At 36.0% G+C, this 24,312-nt stretch overlaps 1 protein-coding gene across 7 annotated transcripts in view; it reads right to left on the reverse strand.

Moving 5' to 3' along the window:
* LOC124368713 (bromodomain adjacent to zinc finger domain protein 2B) overlaps positions 1-24,312 on the reverse strand; it is a 216,358-nt gene that overhangs the window by 20,217 nt on the left and 171,829 nt on the right. For all 7 annotated transcript variants that reach the window (XM_046826016.1, XM_046826019.1, XM_046826017.1 and 4 more), the window contains 10 exons: positions 22,703-23,024; positions 19,532-19,697; positions 18,396-18,629; positions 16,965-17,129; positions 16,611-16,796; positions 15,649-15,788; positions 10,745-10,935; positions 10,104-10,252; positions 7,884-8,078; positions 3,123-3,289 (listed from right to left, as the gene is read on the reverse strand). In XM_046826016.1, the coding sequence (XP_046681972.1) occupies positions 3,123-3,289; positions 7,884-8,078; positions 10,104-10,252; positions 10,745-10,935; positions 15,649-15,788; positions 16,611-16,796; positions 16,965-17,129; positions 18,396-18,629; positions 19,532-19,697; positions 22,703-23,024 (1,915 nt within the window). The remainder of the gene's footprint in view (positions 1-3,122; positions 3,290-7,883; positions 8,079-10,103; positions 10,253-10,744; positions 10,936-15,648; positions 15,789-16,610; positions 16,797-16,964; positions 17,130-18,395; positions 18,630-19,531; positions 19,698-22,702; positions 23,025-24,312) is intronic.

Below are 24,312 nucleotides of genomic sequence, written 5' to 3' on the forward strand. Positions count from 1 at the left end.
TTTTTATGTTAAATTCATAGTCCTTTAATGTAACCACTGGATACAAAAAAGTACACACATAATTTTTATCACAGCTATGTGAAATTACAGGTAATGCTAGCGTTCAATTTAAAAACAAAAATACTGAAAGTGATGTAGTATGTAAATGAATTATAGCTGCAAAGAGTGTCGTGTTTTGACATATAACAATTTAATTCCCTTAAAAAAACATGCCATTTTCTTAAATTATGTATAATGACAAAAATATAATTTCCTGAAGTCATAAATGAACAAAAAACAGCACTTCCAGGTCAGGTTGTGTCCAAGATGTCAAAAAGGTATCAATTGGGTTTGACTCCCATGTTGAACTGGTACACAATGTGCTTGCACTAACAGCACTCCCAGGTCAGGTTGTGTACAAGATGTCAAAAAGGTATCAATTGGGTTTGACTCCCATGTTGAACTGGTACACAATGTGCTTGCACTAACAGCACTCCCAGGTCAGGTTGTGTACAAGATGTCAAAAAGGTATCAATTGGGTTTGACTCCCATGTTGAACTGGTACACAATGTGCTTGCACTAACAGCACTCCCAGGTCAGGTTGTGTACAAGATGTCAAAAAGGTATCAATTGGGTTTGACTCCCTTGTTGAACTGGTACACAATGTGCTTGCACTAACAGCACTCCCAGGTCAGGTTGTGTCCAAGATGTCAAAAAGGTATCAATTGGGTTTGACTCCCATGTTGAACTGGTACACAATGTGCTTGCACTAACAGCACTCCCAGGTCAGGTTGTGTACAAGATGTCAAAAAGGTATCAATTGGGTTTGACTCCCATGTTGAACTGGTACACAATGTGCTTGCACTAACAGCACTCCCAGGTCAGGTTGTGTACAAGATGTCAAAAAGGTATCAATTGGGTTTGACTCCCTTGTTGAACTGGTACACAATGTGCTTGCACTAACAGCACTCCCAGGTCAGGTTGTGTCCAAGATGTCAAAAAGGTATCAATTGGGTTTGACTCCCATGTTGAACTGGTACACAATGTGCTTGCACTAACAGCACTCCCAGGTCAGGTTGTGTCCAAGATGTCAAAAAGGTATCAATTGGGTTTGACTCCCATGTTGAACTGGTACACGATGTGCTAGCACTAACAGCACTCCCAGGTCAGGTTGTGTCCAAGATGTCAAAAAGGTATCAATTGGGTTTGACTCCCGTGTTGAACTGGTACACAATGTGCTTGCACTAACAGCACTCCCAGGTCAGGTTGTGTCCAAGATGTCAAAAAGGTATCAATTGGGTTTGACTCCCGTGTTGAACTGGTACACAATGTGCTAGCACTAACAGCACTCCCAGGTCAGGTTGTGTCCAAGATGTCAAAAAGGTATCAATTGGGTTTGACTCCCATGTTGAACTGGTACACGATGTGCTTGCACTAACAGCACTCCCAGGTCAGGTTGTGTCCAAGATGTCAAAAAGGTATCAATTGGGTTTGACTCCCATGTTGAACTGGTACACAATGTGCTTGCACTAACAGCACTCCCAGGTCAGGTTGTGTCCAAGATGTCAAAAAGGTATCAATTGGGTTTGACTCCCATGTTGAACTGGTACACAATGTGCTTGCACTAACAGCACTCCCAGGTCAGGTTGTGTCCAAGATGTCAAAAAGGTATCAATTGCGTTTGACTCCCATGTTGAACTGGTACACAATGTGCTTGCACTAACAGCACTCCCAGGTCAGGTTGTGTCCAAGATGTCAAAAAGGTATCAATTGGGTTTGACTCCCATGTTGAACTGGTACACAATGTGCTTGCACTAACAGCACTCCCAGGTCAGGTTGTGTACAAGATGTCAAAAAGGTATCAATTGGGTTTGACTCCCATGTTGAACTGGTACACACAATGTGCTTGCACTAACAGCACTCCCAGGTCAGGTTGTGTACAAGATGTCAAAAAGGTATCAATTGGGTTTGACTCCCTTGTTGAACTGGTACACAATGTGCTTGCACTAACAGCACTCCCAGGTCAGGTTGTGTCCAAGATGTCAAAAAGGTATCAATTGGGTTTGACTCCCATGTTGAACTGGTACACAATGTGCTTGCACTAACAGCACTCCCAGGTCAGGTTGTGTCCAAGATGTCAAAAAGGTATCAATTGGGTTTGACTCCCGTGTTGAACTGGTACACGATGTGCTAGCACTAACAGCACTCCCAGGTCAGGTTGTGTCCAAGATGTCAAAAAGGTATCAATTGGGTTTGACTCCCATGTTGAACTGGTACACGATGTGCTAGCACTAACAGCACTCCCAGGTCAGGTTGTGTCCAAGATGTCAAAAAGGTATCAATTGGGTTTGACTCCCGTGTTGAACTGGTACACAATGTGCTTGCACTAACAGCACTCCCAGGTCAGGTTGTGTCCAAGATGTCAAAAAGGTATCAATTGGGTTTGACTCCCGTGTTGAACTGGTACACGATGTGCTTGCACTAACAGCACTCCCAGGTCAGGTTGTGTCCAAGATGTCAAAAAGGTATCAATTGGGTTTGACTCCCATGTTGAACTGGTACACGATGTGCTAGCACTAACAGCACTCCCAGGTCAGGTTGTGTCCAAGATGTCAAAAAGGTATCAATTGGGTTTGACTCCCGTGTTGAACTGGTACACAATGTGCTTGCACTAACAGCACTCCCAGGTCAGGTTGTGTCCAAGATGTCAAAAAGGTATCAATTGGGTTTGACTCCCATGTTGAACTGGTACACAATGTGCTAGCACTAACAGCACTCCCAGGTCAGGTTGTGTCCAAGATGTCAAAAAGGTATCAATTGGGTTTGACTCCCGTGTTGAACTGGTACACGATGTGCTAGCACTAACAGCACTCCCAGGTCAGGTTGTGTCCAAGATGTCAAAAAGGTATCAATTGGGTTTGACTCCCGTGTTGAACTGGTACACAATGTGCTTGCACTAACAGCTCTCTTATTTCTGTTTTACAGGTCACACACTGCCTTCCCTTAATATTTTTTAATCTTTTGTTGGATATACTTCTGTTGGTTGAGGGCAGTTTAATACGGACTTGTTTTTTTTGAAGTGAAGATAATAATAACTAAACTTTAAAATTGCAAAATGACAGAACAGAAGTAAGAATACTCACTTAACACCGAGGGGAGGTTTCAGGTACCTCCGTTCTATCACATTTTCTAAATCGATGAGCCTCGACTTGGCCACGATGATGGGGTTGACGTCGGGAGATGGGTGACTGCATGAGGGTTGGAAAGCTCGGCCTTCTTCTGTACTGGCCCTCGGAGGTACTTTCCACCCCTGGAACAAACAATCTTTTTAGAACTGGACAACAAACTTTCCAGGAAAGTCTGTGTATGAGCACAAAAAAGATAGGTACAGTAAAATTCTAGTAATTAAAAAATCTAGTTAATCTTAAGTGGAAAAATCACAAAATTATATCCTTATCACCTGTTTGATTAATTATCGACACACAACCACAGTTGGAGATCTGTTAAGGTTCGGTTAACCCTTTTAGGACGAGCGGACTATTAATAGTCCGCACTAGTTTTGCTGAAGAAGACGATGTGGGCTTTCAATAGTCTGCACTAGTTTTACCGAAGAAGACGAGCAGACTTTTATGTGCCCGCCGGTTTACGTGTTCATAATACTCACGTAATATCGAAAATACAATGAAAAAAATTAGTTTTCCTTGTAGAGGCACATCCTGTGACAGGAAATGGAGTATTTCGGAACTTATCTTGGCCAAACAATACAACATATGTCTATTTATAGAACAGCTTCACGTGAGTGCCTACTGTAGTGCCAGTCGGCGGAGCGCTCCAATTCCATCTAGTTTGTTTACATTCAGTCAGTCACAGTGCGGTCGCGTTGACTATAGATGATTGTTTCAGATCAGTTATAAACTTAGTGTTTATAGATTTATAGTGAAATGTGTTTTGTTCAACTTCTTTTGTGAACATGGATCAAGTTAATTTAGCTGATCACAGCAGTGAACTGGACCATGAGTTACAATACTCAGAAAGTGCATCTGAACATTCTAGTTCTGATTTTGTAGACAACACTGACGAAGACCCTGACTTCCAGCTTGAAGATATATTTTAAGACTCTGAAGATTTTATTGACCCCACACCATACCCGCCCAAAAATATTAGGTTATCCGTGAGTATACCTTCACATGAATCTGACAGCGAATCTGATAATGTTGACAGTAGGCCTAATGCTGGAAATAGGAGAGTATTGAGCAGTTCTGATGACGACGACGATGATGATATTGAAAGTGATTGGGAGGAAGTAGTTGAGAGTAGCTCACCTAACATTGAACACCATTTTGACTATCAAGAAACTCCTGGTCCAAAACATATACCACAAAATGCGATAAAACCTATTGATTGTTTAAATTTATTTTTTACTACCGGACTGATTGAATTGTTTGTCAATGAGACAAACAGATATGCAGAATCTTTTCTCAGGATGAAAGGAGACAACCTTTCTCCAAGAAGTCGTTTCCGGTCCTGGTTGCCTGTCACTGTCCCAGAAAATTAATGCGTATATTTATAGCTACAATTCTTAACATGGGTTTGGTAAAAAAAACCAACGATAAAGTCGTACTGGAGTAAAATTTGCTCTGAAACACCATGGTTTACACGAGTATTTTCACGTGACCGATTTAAAAATCTGTTATCCTTTTTTCACATGGTAGACACGTCAAAAGTTGCAAAACCCAATGAGCCAAATTATGATCCCTGCGCTAGATTTCAACCAATTTTTGACCATTGTAACAGATTATTTCCTTTTTATTATTTATGTAACCAGCAAGTATCAATCGATGAGAGTATGATTGGCACTAAAAATCAAACCAGTTTAATAAAATACATGCCTAATAAACATCACCATAGGTGGGGAATCGAGTTATGGGCACTTTGTGATTCAGTATCCAAATATTGTGTTAAATTCTTTTGTTATAAAGGAAAGGCGTACAATGAAGATAAAGAGCAAATGAAAAAGTATGGTCTTGGTCCCTCTATTGTGATGAAGCTATTAGAAGCAGCAAACTATCTACGAAAAGGGTATCATGTGTTTATTGACAACTTTTTTACCAGCATTCAATTGGCCAATGTTTTGTACAGCCAGGAGACATTTGTAACCGGTACCATTCGCAGAAATAGGAAAGGGTTACCACAAAGTATAAAAAAGAAGTTCAGTGTTGGATAAAAGTTGTACAACAAAAAAAGAAATCTGGTTGCGTTGGCATACCGTAAAAAGAAAACCCAAAAATTGCCCGTTTTATTAGTCTCAACAAAAACTACCATAACATCTGAAGAAATTATCAAACGTCGCCGTGGGAGAATTATAAATGAAATAAAACCATCAATTGTGGCTTCCTACAACAAGTTCATGGGCGGGATAGACGCCTTTGACATGATGATGTGTGTATATATTGACGAGAGACACACAATAAAATATTGGAAGAAGGTTACATTTAACTTGTTTTCTAGAATGTTATTAAATGCGTATATTCTCTACACACTAAAATGCAAAGAAATCCAAATAAAACCTATGCCAAGATTTCCATTTATTGAAAATGTTATAGGAGATATTTCTAAATCTTGGCTTGATATGCGTAATGGCGCTGGGGATAACCAAGTCAATGGTAACCATCAAAACAAGGTATTAGTAAAACTTTCTCCAAATCAACAAAAAAACTTGCTGGGTTTGTTCAGAAAAAGGTGGACATAGTCAACAATCAAGAAAAAGGAAACGAGCCTCCTATATTTGTTCAATTTGCAAGGAAGGGTGTCACCCGATTTGCTTTCCAAAACATACATGTGCTAACTTATTAGACCAATGCTGTACATAGTGTATATATTTTTGTGAGTGTTTTATAGTGTTTCTTAGCAATACTACATATTTCAATACCTGTGGATAAATATGACCTGTTAACCACATTATATGGTAAGTAAAACCACTTTAACCCTTATAACGTCACAGTCACCGTATGGCGCATAGACAAACTATCTCCAAACGGCAAAGACGCGGTACGGCGCATCGACACAAAACTGCGTCTATAGCAAATTTAAGTTCCTTTTAAATCCGATCAATGTCACTAACGGTATGCGTCAACCATGTGTGTGGGTTATTGACCTATGTCAAGCGTCAAAATATAGCTGTCACGTTACATTGTTTGAAACAATAGACGCAGTGTCTAGACACTCTCCCCGCCACACGGCACAGACGCCGCACAGCGTGCGCGCTTTTGTTTGCAGTTTGGCTTCAGGTAGTGCGTGTCTAACCATCGCTGAGTCGGTTTCCTTCGTCGTGTTTTCTGTTTATATGGTTTTTATTTATTTTTAATTTTATTATATATAAATTTATTATAAATATAATTTATTTTAATTATATTTATATAATTGTCTGGTAATGTTTATAGTTTAGCTAGTAAAATTATGTGTGCCTTTTATTTTGACTTTATTTATATCTACAATTTAATGTCCCATAAATATATGTACGTACAAGATAATTTTAAAATTTTTACTTTTTTATACTTACCATAATTATAGAAAGTAAAAATGAATATGAACTTTACACATTTAAAATTTTTTTTTAAAATATTGTGCCGTTTGCTGGAAGTCGTGAAAAGATATACTGACGTTATAAGGGTCAATTGTTTGACTTTTATTTTAGTCCGTTTTATATAATTTGGTACTTTGTAGTAATGTAAGGTTTTTGTTGTAAAACAATTATTTCTCAACCAATGTTAATAAAATTTGGTATTTAAACTGAAAACTATGTAAGAAACGTAGTAATATTAGTTCACACTGTAAAAATATTTTTTTTATCATAGTGAACTGAAGCCAAACTAAAAAAATAAAAATTCTAAAATTTTATTTTATTTTTAATTTTTCTGGTAATTGTAAATAGTAATAAATACTACCATATTTTCGACAATTTAATTATGTACATGTGGATAAAAAATGGTGTAAGCACAATTTATAATAATGGACTTATAATAATATATTTATCAAACTACTACATTTTGCCCAATTTCACCGTCGTCTTCTTCGGTATGTCCACTATAAAACTCGGTCACTTCACAAATGCGTACCTAAAAATACCCAAAATTTTTGTCGTCCTAAAAGGGTTAAGTAACAATCATTTTCCTGTTATGGTATGGGAGCGTTCTTTTATTATTTCATAGAAGTATACAATTTTGACGGAGAATGACTAAGATCACCTAAACGGAGCACTGAGAAAGTCAAACATACTACCAGTGTGTGACTTATATGCAACTTCACTGATGCTCAAATAGGTTCCTACTGGTTCTCTATCTGCTGGCACAGGGTCTTTTGAAAATCTACAGTACGGATTTATGGAATAACTCTGGAAATTATTATATAATAGAAATGTTGACTAAAATAAACCTAAATTTAAAATACCAAGAATTCAGTTTAACCTCAACCATTTAAAAAATGTGGATTATTAAAATTATTTATCTGAAAGTGGAATTTAGAAGGCAACAGAAAATTACCACGTTTATCTGCTGCTGTTCAACATTCCGGACAAAAATTCATTTGCAATATTAAAGAAGTAATTGCAACGTTCAAGCAAACATGCTTAGCTAGAACAAGCAGTAAATCTACTTTTACTTTGGAATAACTTAAAGAAAGATTTGGCACCCGACTTCATCCGGCATCTGAAATACTATTGGATGGCTGTCTAGCCATCTCTGAGGGTCAGTGAGAACGGATTAGTCTTTCTTGAGCCCTAGGGCATGGGACAGGAAGAGCCTTGCTACTTACTGTGTAGTTAGAGGAGGACAAAAGCTTTCAGGTTGCAGTGCTACGGCTACAAACCATACCCTCCTCAAAAAAACCTCATTGTCCTAGAGAGTTACCTTGACTTGCATACTGGCGTTTGCGACCTTGTCTTCCATCGCTTCCACCTGTTCTAGCACAGCCATGTCGACCCGGAGAGCCACATTGAAGTTCCAGTCGTCCGGTGAGTCTCGGGGTGGTACTTTGTGTGGCAGCAACATCTCCTCTGGTGTCACCGGCAGCTCTGTGGCCGCGGTCCCCGATCTCACACACATCTGCCACACCACATTCACATTCTATAGTTCTATGATGGACTGATTTGTATGGTGTATGAAGCGTCAAACAACAATCTCTATACAACATTAAAGTATCACTACAAAAATTACTTTTACACTACACGGCTTTCTCTCACAGAGTGCAGTGAATTCAGTGTAAGAGCTTATTGTGTAAGTGCTGAGCTGTACCTACTAGACAGCAGTTAGTGTATAAATGTAAATTCTAGGCTTACAGACTATGAAGTAGTGCAAAGCAGAACTTTTGAAAAATTCTATTTGTACGAGGGTAATTCGGAAAGTAAGGTCCGATTCACGTTAACCAGACAGACAGTAAGCGAGCAGCGAAATGCGCATGCGCCCTGACTGCCGGCATGCATTGGGCGCAGAACGACGCCATTTGCAGTGAAATCGTTGTAGTCTGCTGTTTTCTGAGCCTTTTAAAAATGTTTAAAACTATTGAACGTCCCGCCGACTGTGAAATACGGTCTGTGATACGGTTTTTGACAGCAAGGAACGTTTCAGCAGCGGATATTCATCGACAGATAAGTGAAGTGTATGGTCCAAATGCAATAAGTGACAGCAAAGTGCGGAAGTGGGTGAGAGCTTTTAAAGATGGACGGGAAAATGTCCATGACGAACCACGATCTGGTCGGCCGTCAGTGATCACCAAAGATTTGGTGAAAGCCGTCGATGAAAAAATTCGTGAAGATCGGCGATTCACTGTTTCTTCATTAGCAATAGAATTTCAAAACGTGAGTAGAACCACACTGTTTAAAATTGTTTCTGAAATTTTGGGATTTTCGCAAATTCTGCTCACGTTGGGTTCCCAGGCTGCTTACTGAGGAACACAAAAAAAGAAGAATGGGTGTTGCTCTTGAATTTTTTATCCAATATCATCAGGAAGGTGATAACCTTTTAGACCACATTGTGACGGGTGACGAGACATGGGTTTCCCACATAACCCCAGAAACGAAACGCCAGTCGATGGAGTGGCGTCACTCGACGTCACCGCCATTTGCATCATCACTCGGCGACGGCGGCCGACTTCTATGACACCGGCATTCAAAAACTTGTAGATCGTTATGACAAGTGTTTAAACAAAAGTGGAAATTATGTAGAAAAATAGTGATTAATGTAAGGAATCAAATAAAACAAGTTTTTTTGAAAAAATCTGTTGTGGTTTTTTTTAAATAAAAAAACGGACCTTACTTTCCGAATTACCCTCGTAATATATATTAACATTTCCATTTGAATGGTAAAATTTCACTCTTTATAAATGATACACTGGTTTTTTTTTTTTTAATTATTACAATGGCTTGGCTACAGCATTTTGACAATCCTTGTATCTAGAACCAGATAAATGCCAATATCACCTAGAGATGTTGCAAACTGTTGTTTAAACGATTTAAAATTACAAAAGTATGTTGTACATTTTGATGGAAACTGCTTGTGGAGGCACAGGGCATATAAATATTTGAGGGTAATCTTTAATAAGCACTGGAAGTAGAATGAGTGCATTTATTATCTTAAATGTATTAGTATGTATATTTATGCATTAAAAACAAAACTATGTAATATTTTGAGTGAGAGAAATAAAAACATAATTCATTTGCCTACAAGAGGATCTAAATAGTCTCTCCTTTCCACTCTCTACCATATCTTTTTGAATAATATTCCTGCTGGAGCTACATTCCTTTTGTAAGCTCTCATTGTTACAAAAATTAATTCCTGCAATCTACCTTACTTGATTTTATTATCTTTATTCCCATCCATATCATTGTTGGTTTATCATGGTTTAATGTTTTCCTCCTTATATAAATAAAAGCAATCTCATTAAGCATCGAATTCTCCCTAATTGTTTTTATTTTACAACAAGTTTAATCATAAAACTGACATCTTGGTATTGATGATAGTTTAACTCAAGCGTAAGCACAGACTGTTTTCTTAAGTAGGCTCATTTCTATACATTAGGTTTAATTAGGAAACACAACTTTAGGAACTTTGACTTGTAGAACAGTTGTGTACCTTAAGAGTGGAGCCCCAGTTCTGGTCGAGGCAGGGTCTAGTGATGGTACGGCGCAACTCTTTCTCGCGTGCACCGCGCGTATGGAGACCCTCCACCAGGGCTTGCAACACAGACGTGTCGGAAATACGCCACCAGCCACAACGCAGATCTAGGTGAAAGAATTAAAAATCAAACTTTGGAAACAGTTCTAAAATAGAAATAGTGTGTGCTAATAACTTGTCTTCAGTTGGTATTTTTCATGGTGTACTTAAGTTATTAAAAGCGCTCAATTTAATTGAAGTTAATGAATAACCATCAATTATGTTTAATCATTCAAAATTACATGTCTAAAGACTTCTTCAACAACATAAAAAACTTGCATCGTTACATTACGTGTTTATTAAAAGTCTAATTGAACATTCAGAGGAAAAAATACAATTGATCAATACGCCAGTTTTTACAACTTGAATCTTCATCTTTCAGGGTGTAATCAAACTTTTAGTGTTCTGCATACAATGTTTGTTCAATTTACAATTCAATTCAAATTTAAAGATTTTTACACACCATTCGGAAATCAAAATCATTAAATAAACGTTAATAAAGATTAACACTAAACGTATTACAATAAGTAAATATGTGTGGTTAATTATGTATAACTGACCGTATGGTATAGGTTTGGCTGGAGCCGGCCTGGGGAGTCCATAGATCTTGCAGTGCTGTAACTGAGCACTCTCCTCGGGTGTCAGAGCGAGGGGGGCCGGTGAGGGAGAATCACACTGAGATGGTGAGGGGGAGGCAGGTGGTGGGGGTGGAAACACAGGGATACGCACTTCACTGTTTTCTATCCCACACCTGTAACATCAACATTTCTCCATAAACATCAGCACTACATTCACATAACACTATACATAAACAGGGTGGCCACTCAAAACCTCTTTTCAAATTCCCGGTTTTTTCCCGGTCGATAATTACCGATTATCTAGTCTATTTTCAAACCAAATAGACAACTGTAGTACTGAATTTAACACTTACGGCAAGTGCAACGATGACGTCTTATCGTCTCTAGCAGTATTTGCAAAAAATGCCACATCGGATCCAATTCGGAAATACAAAGATAATAAATAAATACCAACACAGCACTACCGTTGTACACAGACTGCAGCCCAGTATTGCGAGTCAGAGGTCTAGCGGTGGACGAACTTTCGGTACAAGACAATGATTTCGCCGGTACACAAGGTCGGTTCAGTACAATTAACAAATAAACCAAATAATTTCATCTGAACTCTATTTAATTAATTTATCTTTTGTGGGGGAGGGGAAAGCCTAAGAATGCCACGTTACTTTAAAGGAATTTGCAGAGATGCAGGGAAATGATTATATTTAAGTTATTTTTCCTTTTTAAGTTATAGAAATGGTAGGTTATAAAATAAGCCTCCAGAAATTATTACATTTACATAAAAATGAATGGATGTATATTTATAGAGAATATATTTACAACTACGCAATGTACAATGTACGGATAAAATACGAATTAGCGATAGTCTGTTTACTATCGAGGAGCTAAAGTCCGCGCATAAAACCAGCAGACACACTAGCGTTGAAAATATAGACACAGAAAAAACTAACTTCAATTATAATATTATTTATAAATTACGTTATTCTGTTGATATATATTTCTAAATAGTTTTATACAAAAAGAACTACAAAAACATGTTTCACCAATTGGTAACTTGGTTAGATTACAATCAAGGACTATGAAACAACAAGACATAAAGATCGTCATGTGTCGTAGAAGTCGTTCCGGTACATAGTTCACCGGAAAACTGATGGGATTTCCAGCTGTCGTCCAACCAATGCCGCTCTGACGACAAAAACTGATGAGCGTGGTTGATTCGATCGGATAACTGCCTGCCGTTTGTAGACTGACAACATTAAGTTGAGTATACACTGGCAAGTAAAGTTACGAGAGAATTTGCACTACTGTAGCATAATGTGAACAATATAAGTAATTTTACTCACCAGAACTGTCGCAAGTACTTGCTACAGCTGTATCGCTGGCTGTTCCGGGAGTCAAGACGAAGTCTGTTCACACACGACAGTGATGTCTCAGCAATGTTTATTATTGAAATTTTAATAGCCGACACTGTTCTCCAGTTCTTGTAACCAACTGTCCGGCACTGGTTGCGGCAGCGCTCGCGAGAACTCTTGCGCCCGTTCAGATTAACGATGTTTGGACACAAAACTTGCGCCATTTTTTTCCAGTGTAAACGCAGTTCAGTCGAGATTTGGATGTGACCGTGATATCAACACATAACATCACTGGTTTTAACCTATGTAATTTGATGACAATCGGAACATGCGTGAGGAGTAATCGTTCATAGACCAACTGACGCCTCGGGCGCGATACAAGCGGTTAACGGTGGGTGGTGAGTGCTAGATTGGGCGGGGACTTATATTTGTGTTGTACATATGGGGAACACCCGACACTAGCCATGGCAGATGTGAGCAGAAGGGCAGTACCATACGATGGCGCTTATCCACCGCCAATTCTAAACATTAAATATTTCTCCTGTCGCTCAGCCCTCAGCTCAGTCTGTCATTGCTGTGCAACGGGACGCACACGCCCCTCTGTATAAATCCAACTGACATTCTGGTGTACTCAAAAACCAGGGCTGCACCTCTTATCAAACCGTCAAACATTATATTATTCAACGAACCGAACTCTTAAGCTTGTTTATAACACTACATTTTAGGCCTGTGCTATCTAGCTAACACACGTCTTTGCAACACAGTATTTTCTCTAAAGAATAAGAGTTGGACAACTTCGTCCAGAGACCCCACTTCGGCGACTGAATAATACTTAAGTATAAAAACCCATTTGTATCGCGGTTACTACCACTTGTCGTGTTACCGCTTAAAGCGTACCACTCGTTTAGTGCTGAAGTCAGAAACGATCGGTTGGCCGATTTTTATTGTTTAATGCACTGTTACATACTTTTTATAGGGGGGGGGGAGGGGGGGCGGAGGCTTGCCACGGCACAGGAGTAGAACTAACCAAGATAAACTCACTACACTAGTGCAGGTAACCTTAGATCAACCGTCGTCAGAGTAGCTCACTAACATATGTCGATCTTCATTCACAATTTCACGAGTAACGTCACGTAAAATACGATATTTTGTAATTAATCAGTTCTTGATTCAAGAAGCTGTAAAATTATGTCTTGATTTTATAAGATTTTGGAGACGGAGGAAGTATTTTTGAAATTTTCCCGGTTCTCAGAAAAATTCCCGGCTTATTCCCGGTTTTCCCAGTCGGGTGGCCACCCTGATAAATAATCACATTTATACTCACATTGTTTAAACTTTTAACACTTTGAGTCCCGGGTTCTTAGTAATATTTATATGTGCTGTCCCAGCCATTTCAAGGGTTTTTTAGTTAAATTGTAAAAAAATTGTAAGTTATAGTTTCTTAGCAACCAATATATCAAATTAAAAAGCAGAAAAATATAAATAAAACTATTAAAAATGTTACTTATCTTTTTGAAGTCAATACAAATCTTGAGTCCATAAAAAGTGTGTAAAATACTGAAGAAAAAGAAATTGGAACATAAATCATAAATTTATTTGCACATTTTTCTTCTTGACTATTTTCTGCTAACCATAACATATTACCCATCAAAATAAAGCCAAGAAGTTGTAGTCCAAATATATGTATATATATCCAAGGTAAATATATCAACTTTTTTTAAATCAATGAAAATGTTGAGTCCATAAAAAGTGTGTAAAATATTGAAGAATAAAAATTGGAACATAAAGCATAAGTTTGTTTATACATTTTTCTTCATGATTCTTTTCAGCTAACCATAACATATTACACATCAAAATAAAGCCAAGAAGTTATAGTTCTAATATATATTTAATTATAATCAAGGTAAATAACACGGATGAAAAGTTGAATAGAGAGAATTTATAGTCCTATTTACAAGTAGTTAGCTTTAGTGTGAAATAATTTGAAACATTCAGGAAGGCAGAGGGCAGTGTCACACTCTGGGCAAAACCACACAGTTTCTTTTCTTCCAGATTTGCCTGTGGTTTGTTTATTTTTCTCTGAACAAACTTTACACACTCTTGTTGGATGGACCTTCTTATCAGTCGGAGGAATTTTTTCGGGAAAAATGTCTGTAAGTCAGAATCTGTATGATACAATGTATCAACGATAAGCTTCGTTGTTTTGGGATCCAAAAATTCACTATTTTACGCGTGTAAGTTGAATAACATAATAAAACAACACTGAGCAACACAAAATCCTAATTGTATAAATAACTATAACTAAAATAACTTTTATTTCACTGTAAAACACAAAGCGAGTAGACGTACAAAGAGTACAGACGCCACGGCACGGCACTAGCAGACAAATACGTAGTTCTTGACTAATGTAAGATAAATAACATAATAAAAACTATAACTGAGCACTCCAAATACTAATTTCATAAACAACTGTAGCTAAAATAACTTATAATTCACTGTAAAACACAAAGCTAGTGTAAACAGTGCAGACGTCACGGCACCAGCTGACAACTGCGTAGTTGGTGACTCGGCGTCGTATCAGCTGTTTGTTACACAATTTCTGTTATAATATTTTTTTGCTTGTAACCGTTTATAAATAACCAAAGACTAATAAAATTAGTCTAATATGACTTGCTAAACATAACACAACCTCTAAAAACGTCAGTAATGCGAATTACCAGTCTCCACGAACTAAAAATAGACTGCCCGGCCTGAGCTCGGGCTTGGGATTCAAAGTGTTAATAAAAGATACAATGTTTTTACAACATATAGACCTACAGGTTAACAAATTTCTAAGAAAAATTCCTGACTAAATTATAAAAGAACAGAAAGGACACTGTAATGAAAGAAAACTAAATGGTCTTTAGCAGCTCTGGTTATTTTTAGATCAATTTAAAAGTTAGAATTGTTGAAAAAAGTAACTTTATTATCATATATTTGCATAATTAATAATTTAATGCTTGTTATTGTTGTTAAAATTTTACTTTTATTGTTCGTGACACTAGGTATAAACTTCCGTACACCAACCCGAGAAGGTAAGAAGAGACTGATGTGAACACTATGTGTTCATATTCAGGTAAATAACTGACTTCTTTTGTGTACAACTTGTTCTGTTTTAAACTTTCACCACCAAACATTGATTATTTGAACTTTTGTGTATGCTCAACCTTACGCTGTAAAAGGTTTTTTCAAACCTGAAGAAGTGGATAGATTCCAATCTTCAAAACACAGTGTTCCAAATCTCGACTGCACCTGTGTGTAGAAGATTCAAACACGCTGTTGTGTTACAAGAACTATTTCCAAAGGACAATACTCAAAAACACATAGTGAATTAAAAACAAGAGTATTACATTGCTTTTTAAATATGACTCTTTGAATTTTTTACCAGTATTTTGAATTAAAACTATTAAGAAGTAACAGAAAAAGAACAATCACATTGAATAGACAACTATTTCGTGTACCAACAAAGAATAAAAAGTAAGTAAGTGTTGAACTGACCTGAAAGCTGAAGTGGTGGCAGTGACGGAGGTAGTGTCACACGGTTCCCGAGGTAGTATATTGAACCATGCTGGCTCAGATTCCATCTGCCCATTTGTTATCGTTGTCTCCTCCATACTTTTTTCATCTATTTTTCCAAACTGCAAAGAACAATGTAAGGAATAAACGAATGCTTGACCTTGTACTGTAGTAAAGGAATTTTGTAGTAAGTTTTGTTGCACAGGTACGCTTTAGAGAGAACTTATTAACCGTAATGTCACCTTGAAAGTAAAGACTTTTACATGACCATTCATTGTCTCTCTCCATTTAATTGCAGCTTACAACTATATATAATAAACTAATCAACTCAAAAATTATTTCATTAATTAAATTACAAATATCAAATGTATAAATTACTCTTACTAATAAATAAACATGTAAAAGGAACCAAAAATCATCAACATATTGCTTCTGTTAATTTACAAATAAGCCTGAAGCAAAAAGCCCTTGAATGCAAATCCAAAGTACATTTATTAATCAGCTTGCGAAGTGTACCAGAAAGACGTACATGTGTTCACTTGATCATTGCTCTATTGCTTATTCTGATAATATAGTATAACAAATGTCTAAGTAAAAAAGAAAACATGTTGTGTTTTCAGTTTTGTGGAGAATATATCAAGAAATAATGTATACAGTTACAATACATGAAAACTGACATTCAATTTTAAATATAAACATTTAATTTATATACTTCACTGCTAGTTGGAGTTTGTTTCTTTTCTTGATCCCCTCAAGACAAGTTATAAAATGCTCCCAAAAGTTTATATTTGCATCAAAGAAAAGTAAATAAGATATATATTTTCAATTGACTTATAGTTGTCTGCACAAAATATTTCATTAAATGCAATTGCTTTGAACACTTCTATGTCCTGTTGTTAGTTGAACTAAGAGAATGTTAAGGCAACATTAAACACTTATCTCACCTGGAATGACTGAGATTTTTTATCATCTGACAATAACTTGTTGTCACTGTCCTCTTCACCACCAGAACATTCATGTTTTGAATGACTCTCCTCGGTTTCCATGTCATCTAATTTACCATTTTTCTCACTATCTTCCTTGCTCTGTTTTAACATTGGCAATTCAGATGGTTCTTCATCCATGTTCTCCTGAAATTGTGGTACCATTAGTGAAGAAAGCTCAACAAGACGATTGTAATATAGTTCATTAAAACTAAAGTTCATATAATCAAACATAAAATCTTAGGTACAACTGAAATACCTTTGCATGACACTCGATTTAAATGTTTTCATTGTCTAAGCTGAGGATTATTTTACCTGTTGCTTAAACTTGGAGAGAAGTGTTTCTGGATCGACTTCAGGAGTCAGATGAGGCATCTCATCATCATCGTTATCATCATCCGCGTCATCCAGTGGTTTTTGTAACACTTCCGCTTCATATTCACTTTTGATGTCTGGGGTTTCAAGGGAGTCATTATCTTCCTGTACACCCAAATTCCATCATTAGTACCTACCACTCGTTAGACACATGCATGCAATAGATATTTTCATAAGGAAGGCAACATTACAAATGCGGTGCGTAAATTAATGCCGGCAATAATGTCCTCAGCACAGTTACACAATTGCTGGTTATTAAGTATTCAGCAATAAACTAGATGGATTTCAAAACCAACTCAGCAGATAGACTGAAACTGAAATAAACAACCCAGGAGTATAGTACGTTAGGATCACCACACACAAATACAACAATGTAGTAAAAAAATATTTATACAATGATTAATTTAATTCAAAACAATCACAGTTAAAATTTTAAACAAAACAAAGTTTACAACACACGTTTACTATGTGAATTATAAATCAAACCTTTAGAAAATATGCTTATAAAATGAAGGAGAATAGCATCATTATTATAAGCTGATCGGCAGTATACAAATTACCGTCACTAAAACTTGTTTTTTTTGTACTTTGAATTTTAAAACTTGTAAATAAATAACCCAATTGACAAATTATCATACTTCTGTCAATTACACTTTGCTTGCAGTTAGTATTATTTATATTTATGTTCGCTAATCACCGCGAATCTTAAGCATTTATTCACGGAAAAACAGCCGATCGTCATAATAAAAATTACAGATTGCTAAAATGTGATTTTGTTTTACTTTGTGTATGAAAACCTGTAGATCCGTAATTTAATTACCAATTTATTGTAATTTTGTGAGTAATTTGCCTGCAGTTCCGTATTTATGTCCATGCTTTGCCGTGAGTCTGTTGCGTATACTCGCAGATGGCAGCTAATCAGCAGTAAGCAAATTACCAAACGCTAAAATGTTTTTTGTCGTACTTTGCCGTAAATTAAAGTAAAATGTATGATTTAATTCTTAAAATAAAGTTGTTTCTCTAAACCTCTGTGATCCCATTAACATTTGAAGGGTTCTTGGATTACTCTTTATTTGATCAGGCAGTATCTGAAGGCTTGGGTTGTTTGTTGATGATTTCTAAAACAGAGACTAAAAAAGCTCTTAGGAATCGAGAGTATTTTTTTTTTTTTATTTGGAACCAGATTTGAGATTCCAAAATTTTAGATTTACCCATCACTGGAGTGCTTACTATTATTTGTAGTGTTTGACCGGTGCACTGCTCTGCTTTAGGGTTTAGGAACTGTCAGTGGAGAAATTCTCCTTCATTTATAGCCCTAAAAGAAATAACATCAACTAACAAACATCCGCTCTTTCCCCAGTGCATATGTACCTGCTGAAGGAGCTCCTCAAACAGTTCGGGCTCGGCGGACTCCATGCCTTCGACATACAAACCACCAGCTGTTGGCAGGCTCCAGTACCGTCGCCAGTAGCGATCTTGACCGTAGCATACTGCCCGCAGCTGGCCACCAGACTCCGCCAGATTGTTCAACGTCTGTTCAGCCTGACGGTTTAGTTTCTCCAGTTTCCGAGCCATCTCTTCGATGCTCAACTTTTTGTCTTCTTCCTGTAAATTTTAATTCATTTAACAGCGTGTGATATTTATGAATTATAACACTTGCTCGACATGAACAATGGAACAAATGGAATCAATACAGCGCTAATGAATCATAGGCTTACCTACGCTTTTGCTATATGAGATTATATAAAAGCCAACCAAATAAAAAAAATAAAAGTGAAAAGATCTCCAATTCAGTTTTACTTTGACTTGTTACTTGATGTCCACATACCAATACATATAGAGGAACTGAGAATTGAAATTCATCACAAATACCATTAATATAGATTGAGAAAAAAAAAAAAACACACAGAAGATGTATTAGCTTTCTTCAAGCTGCTGCTCTCGTCTTCAATTTTCAAAAAAATTGTGAATTATCCATTAGATAAAATAATAATAATATAATGTTACAATTTAAACACGAATTTATATTATATACCTAACTGAACATATAGAAACTTTCTCTAGTCGTTGAGTTGTATTTTTTAGAAACTATATATTCCACATCCTTATTAAGAAAATAAAAAACAGTTTTGAACTTATTTGTCCTATATAATTTGTGATTTTTCAATTAACTGCTGAACTTTATAAACCACAAAATGTTCAAGGGGTGTTTCTTAAAATAAACTGTAATTCTTTTACTCTGTAATTTCTTACACACTTTAAATTTACCTTACTTTTTAGGTGGTTTGGAAGTCACCTTTAAGTTGTTGGTACTCAGATTAAGTGTTAAAGTTTGAGCTCTAACTTTCTTTGGTAAAATAAGACATTCTATAAATTTTAACTTTACTTTAGAAATATATTTGTGTTGCATTCATCTTAGCAGCACAAAGCTTATTGTCTAATTATTCTTGACGGCACGGTATTAAAATAACTGACATTCGTTTAATCAAGGCCCAATGTACACAAACCTCTTCTGGTTGAGTTCCGTCACTCTCGTTTCCACTCTCACCCTCTCCTTCTTCTTCATCGTCATGGTCCTTAGGAGGCGCATCGTCATCAGCCTCTGGTGGCAGCTTGCCTCCCATCATGCTGATCGTCATCTGCCTCACTTTGCGGTTGTGTAGGTGTCTCAATCTGTAATCCAGTTCCAACAGTTATGCAGTGTTCAAATCCAAGGATGGTTCTTTGCTGATATGATTAACCCATTATAGGCAAAACGCACACAGTGTGTCCTACCACTCAGTGGGCACACACGGTGTGTCCCATGCTCTGCTATAGCAATAACCATCATATTTCTTGGCATTTCTGCTAGAATGTGTTAGGATGCTCTCAGCTATGTTTGACATTTTGTTGTTTTCTCAGTAATAAATACAATAAACATATAGTAGAATGAGCTAGTAGAATATGTCCTGTTACATCAAATGTTTTTTGTAAATACCGGTTGTTTGAGTGTTTTCTTGAAATCAGAGCTTTAAATAAATGTGAGTAAAATATTTTAGTTTCCTATTTATTAGTTCTGATTTATTAACCCTTTTAGGACCAGACCAAAATTTGACATGTGCAAAGAAAATTTTTGCGTTTTTCTAGCCATGCTCCAAGAACTGTGCATATTAAAAACGTGCGATTTTTCAAGCGTTTGAGAGAAAAATCATATCTTCAGAACTAATTACTGTACAGATTTGTTTTTAGGCTTAAAATGTTTATAATTAAATTGTTCATTATGAAAAAATAAATGTAAGTCATTATATAGCAAAAAACAACTTGATTTATCTGTTTATCAAATAAAAAAAGAAAAAAATTTATTTTGATCTTCAATAACTACCAAAAATAAGAATAAATTATCTGTGGGAAATGGTATTTATTAGTTCTACATATAATTCTCTATAACTGTACAAAATTTGAAAGCCCTGGAATAAAAAATAAAAAGTTTGTAAATAAATTAAATTTTTCTGTAACACTGGTTAAAACACACTTTTCAGCATTAGCCTAACATACAAAACCTTATAGGCTACTAAGGATATTATTCGGTACTTTGGGATTATACCGACCACACCAGTATGAAGAACACAAAAATATACATTTATAGAAACAAACATGATAGAATGAAAAAACAACTCTTTAATTACAAAATTACAAACGATTATCAATTGTTAATGGGGTCAGATTCCGTTATATGCCCCCAACGCTTAAACTTTGTTTCAATGAACTTAGAACGTTATAAAACAATGTAGTTGAGTAACGGAACTAACATTCCATCAATCAACAAGCATTTCCAGGTATTGTGATCGGTATTGTTGTCGCTGTTATCTTATCTTTCTCGAGAATCCCGATTACGGCAGGCCGCACGGCATCACATGATTATTTAAGTTTTTTTGCACGGTACATAAAAACAAGTTTGGTGCGTTTTTTTCAATAAAGAGTTTAGTTTTTGTTTGGTAATGTTTGTTTTTGTTGAATTTTTGTGTTTGTAGAAATGTAGGGGTAAAACACGGAAGTACAACAAAGCGACGCACCAGCTGAACGGGCGGCGAGACTCTGCAATCATGTTATCTACTACACCGCTAGACTTTGACCTCTGTCTGAGGATGGGGAGGGGTTTTTGCAATAAGACAATTCCTGTTTTATATTGACGGAATATTGTTCTACGCTAATCTAGTAATCAGTAGAAGCAAAATGTCAAATAACGATTCATGTCTGGGTATGGTCAGTATAATCCCAAAGTACCCTGACAACATTACGATGCAACATGGCCGTAAAATATTTTTTTCACCAAGCTGATGATACCAAAGACGTTTTAAAATTTGATATAATAGTAAGACACATACAGGGAATTGAAAAATAGTATATTTATTCCATGCAGAAGATTAAAATATCTCTTAAAAAATATGAAAAGTCCGCCGGCGATAAATCAGACGGCTGGTCCTTTTCGCATAGTACGCCGCCGGCGATACATCAGACGGTTGGTCCTTAAAGGGTTAATCTAAGAAATGTGTAAACAATGTACAAAAATATGTTTTTAGAACAGCAATTAGCGCTAAAATGAATTACTTTGAATAGTGTGCATGTGCATAGTGATTGTCTGCTGCCGCTGTAAGTAACTTCGGCTGCTGGAGATATAACGATTTATTTATCTAAAAAGTTAATTAACATGTACAAATTACATAACATTACATTAGGATGTATACAAATATCTTTTAGAATAGAAATTAGTGCGATAAAGAACTGCCGTAAGTAAACTGTGTATGCGCGACAGACTCTGCTGCGGCCGCACCGTCTGCTATTGAAAATAACTTCAGCTGCTGAGTGTCATGGACTGAGAGTTTTCGCCACCCGTAATAGTTTAAAATCTGTCCAATTAACTACCTACCTGAGAATGCCAAAAATGAGTTGTAACTAACATCTGGGCAGCCCGATGCTATTACTTCTCTACTATGCTATTGTATGCTAAGCTTACATGGGTGGACTTCATGCACTCTGAACACATAATACTGTCATGCCATAACATTAAACATTATAGATTCAAACCCAGTTAAAATTGTGAGAAAAAAATATAAAGGCAGTTGCAGGACTGACCGACAAAAGTGACTACTTCTTATAACGCTGTTATAAAATCGAACACAGACTACAATATATGGTAAAATTCTGGTTTGAATACAAACTTAATTAACTACTAATTTATTTATTAATAAATCCAACGTTAGAATTGGTTAACCTACTGCATCATTTAATAGCAGTATTTAAAGCTCATTGGATTCTAAATTGAATTTCAGAAGGGTTAATATTAATTCCTATTCCAGTTCACTACTAGTTTCGTCCTAATGAGATTAAAAAAGGGTATTAAAAATGAATTAATTAGATCTTTTCTATCTTACAAAGCAGTAGATTTAATCCTGAAAGAAAATTGGTCTTTCTGTTGATTATAATTATAACCTCTACTGAATTACAACAGATTTTTATACAAAGTTTGCTGAAAAAGTGTCAAAACCATTAATTGACTTTTTAAAAGATAAATTAGATTTAACAATATCAGATGAAAAAAAACATAAGTACAGCGAGATATGCAACACGATATTTAGCGAGTTTTTTTCCAGGATTTTTATTTTTTAATGTAAGTTATTATAAAATAACTAATAACTTACTTTCTGAGCTTGGAATCATTGGTCCAGCGATCTCGTTTGAGTTGTGCAACAGTCTCAATCGCTCCTTCGATTTGTCTGATTACAGCTTTGTTCTGCAACAGCTCATGACACAGGAACTGAAGAATCTTCGCCTTCAGTGTTGCGTTTAATGCCAAGAAAGGCTTATGTTTTAGAGTCTCTGACATCTTCCAAGTAGCATTTTCCCGAAGAGCCACGAAGAAAGCAGCATTTTTCCCGGTTTCTGATTCTTCCCCAGCGCTTTCATTCATGTTGTTATGATGGTCCGACATCCTCTTTTCCCTTTCCCTTTCAAATTGCACACCTGAAAAAGGGAAATATGTGAACATAGAAATAAGAAAATAACAATGAAGATTTCTTGTGAAATTGAATGCGTGTTGGCCCCACTTACTATACACACTAATAGCTATATTTTCTCTTGCCACGGATCGTTAGGATAAAAAAAAGCATGCACAGGTTTAAGAAAACTCAAAGTGGAATTGGCCTTGCAGATGAAGTTAAGGAGAGATTTAAAAAGAAGTAATTAAAATTTGATAGTAATACTTTTATTCTCAAATCAAATAACTTTTCATTTATTTTGTTCAGTGAACTATGGATTACAATTGTGATTTACTTTAACATTGAAGTAAACAAATAATTATAATTTTTAATATGAATTTAAAACACATCTACTTAAGATATCTGATTATATAAAATCATCGTTAGTTTAAGAAGTACATATATTACTTATTAATATTCTTCAGGCAGAAAAATGAAACTCCTTGGACGACTATCAAAAAGGAAAAGACTCAATATAGGAGATTTAACAAAAATACAATCAAAATCTTGAGTATGGAATAACAGATTAAATGGACAAGTTTATTAAAATGGTTATGGCTGAAAAATACAGATATCATGAGAACTGCATAATATTATAATAACTTTAACCACATAATTTAAACAATTGAAAGTAGTGATCCAGTCTTCATAATTTTTCAAACATTTACATTGGTGATTAATGTTTCCACCAAACATTGTAATCACTCATCAGTTTATTACAACTTAACAAGATTGTACAGGGCCGAATAATCTTCCCTGAGCAGCACTTGTTGTGCTCTTTATAGATGCTAAAGATTACGTAATTGTTTGTTTTTCTGCTAGAACGTAGTTATGTGCCGCCCTGCATTCTTATAAGCAATCGTTCCATTTCATTTTGTTATGTTTACGTACTGGAACCACAACTAATAGCTTGTTTTGTTATTGTGTACATTTTGCCATGTGCTCAATTTTTGTCACTTCAATGTTCTGCTTACATTCTGTGTATCATGTTCTAAATGTTTAGTGTTTAACTGTTTATAGTTGTTAAATGAGTTTTTAGTTCATCCACTAACTCATGGAACAAGACAATTTCCGTACTTCACAAGTAGACAGATACTTGGGACAGTGATATTGAGTTATCACAGATAAACAAAGTCTAACACAAAAGTGAATTATAAAAAGTAAATGAATGGTCATTGTGTGTAATGTAAATAGTTTATTTTAATAATAACAATTTAATATAACAAACAGTTTTATCTAATCTCCCAGACAACTAATTCAAGAGCTTGTTATAA

The sequence above is a fragment of the Homalodisca vitripennis genome, chromosome X (assembly GCF_021130785.1).
Source record: "Homalodisca vitripennis isolate AUS2020 chromosome X, UT_GWSS_2.1, whole genome shotgun sequence".
Lineage (NCBI taxonomy): Eukaryota > Metazoa > Arthropoda > Insecta > Hemiptera > Cicadellidae > Homalodisca > Homalodisca vitripennis.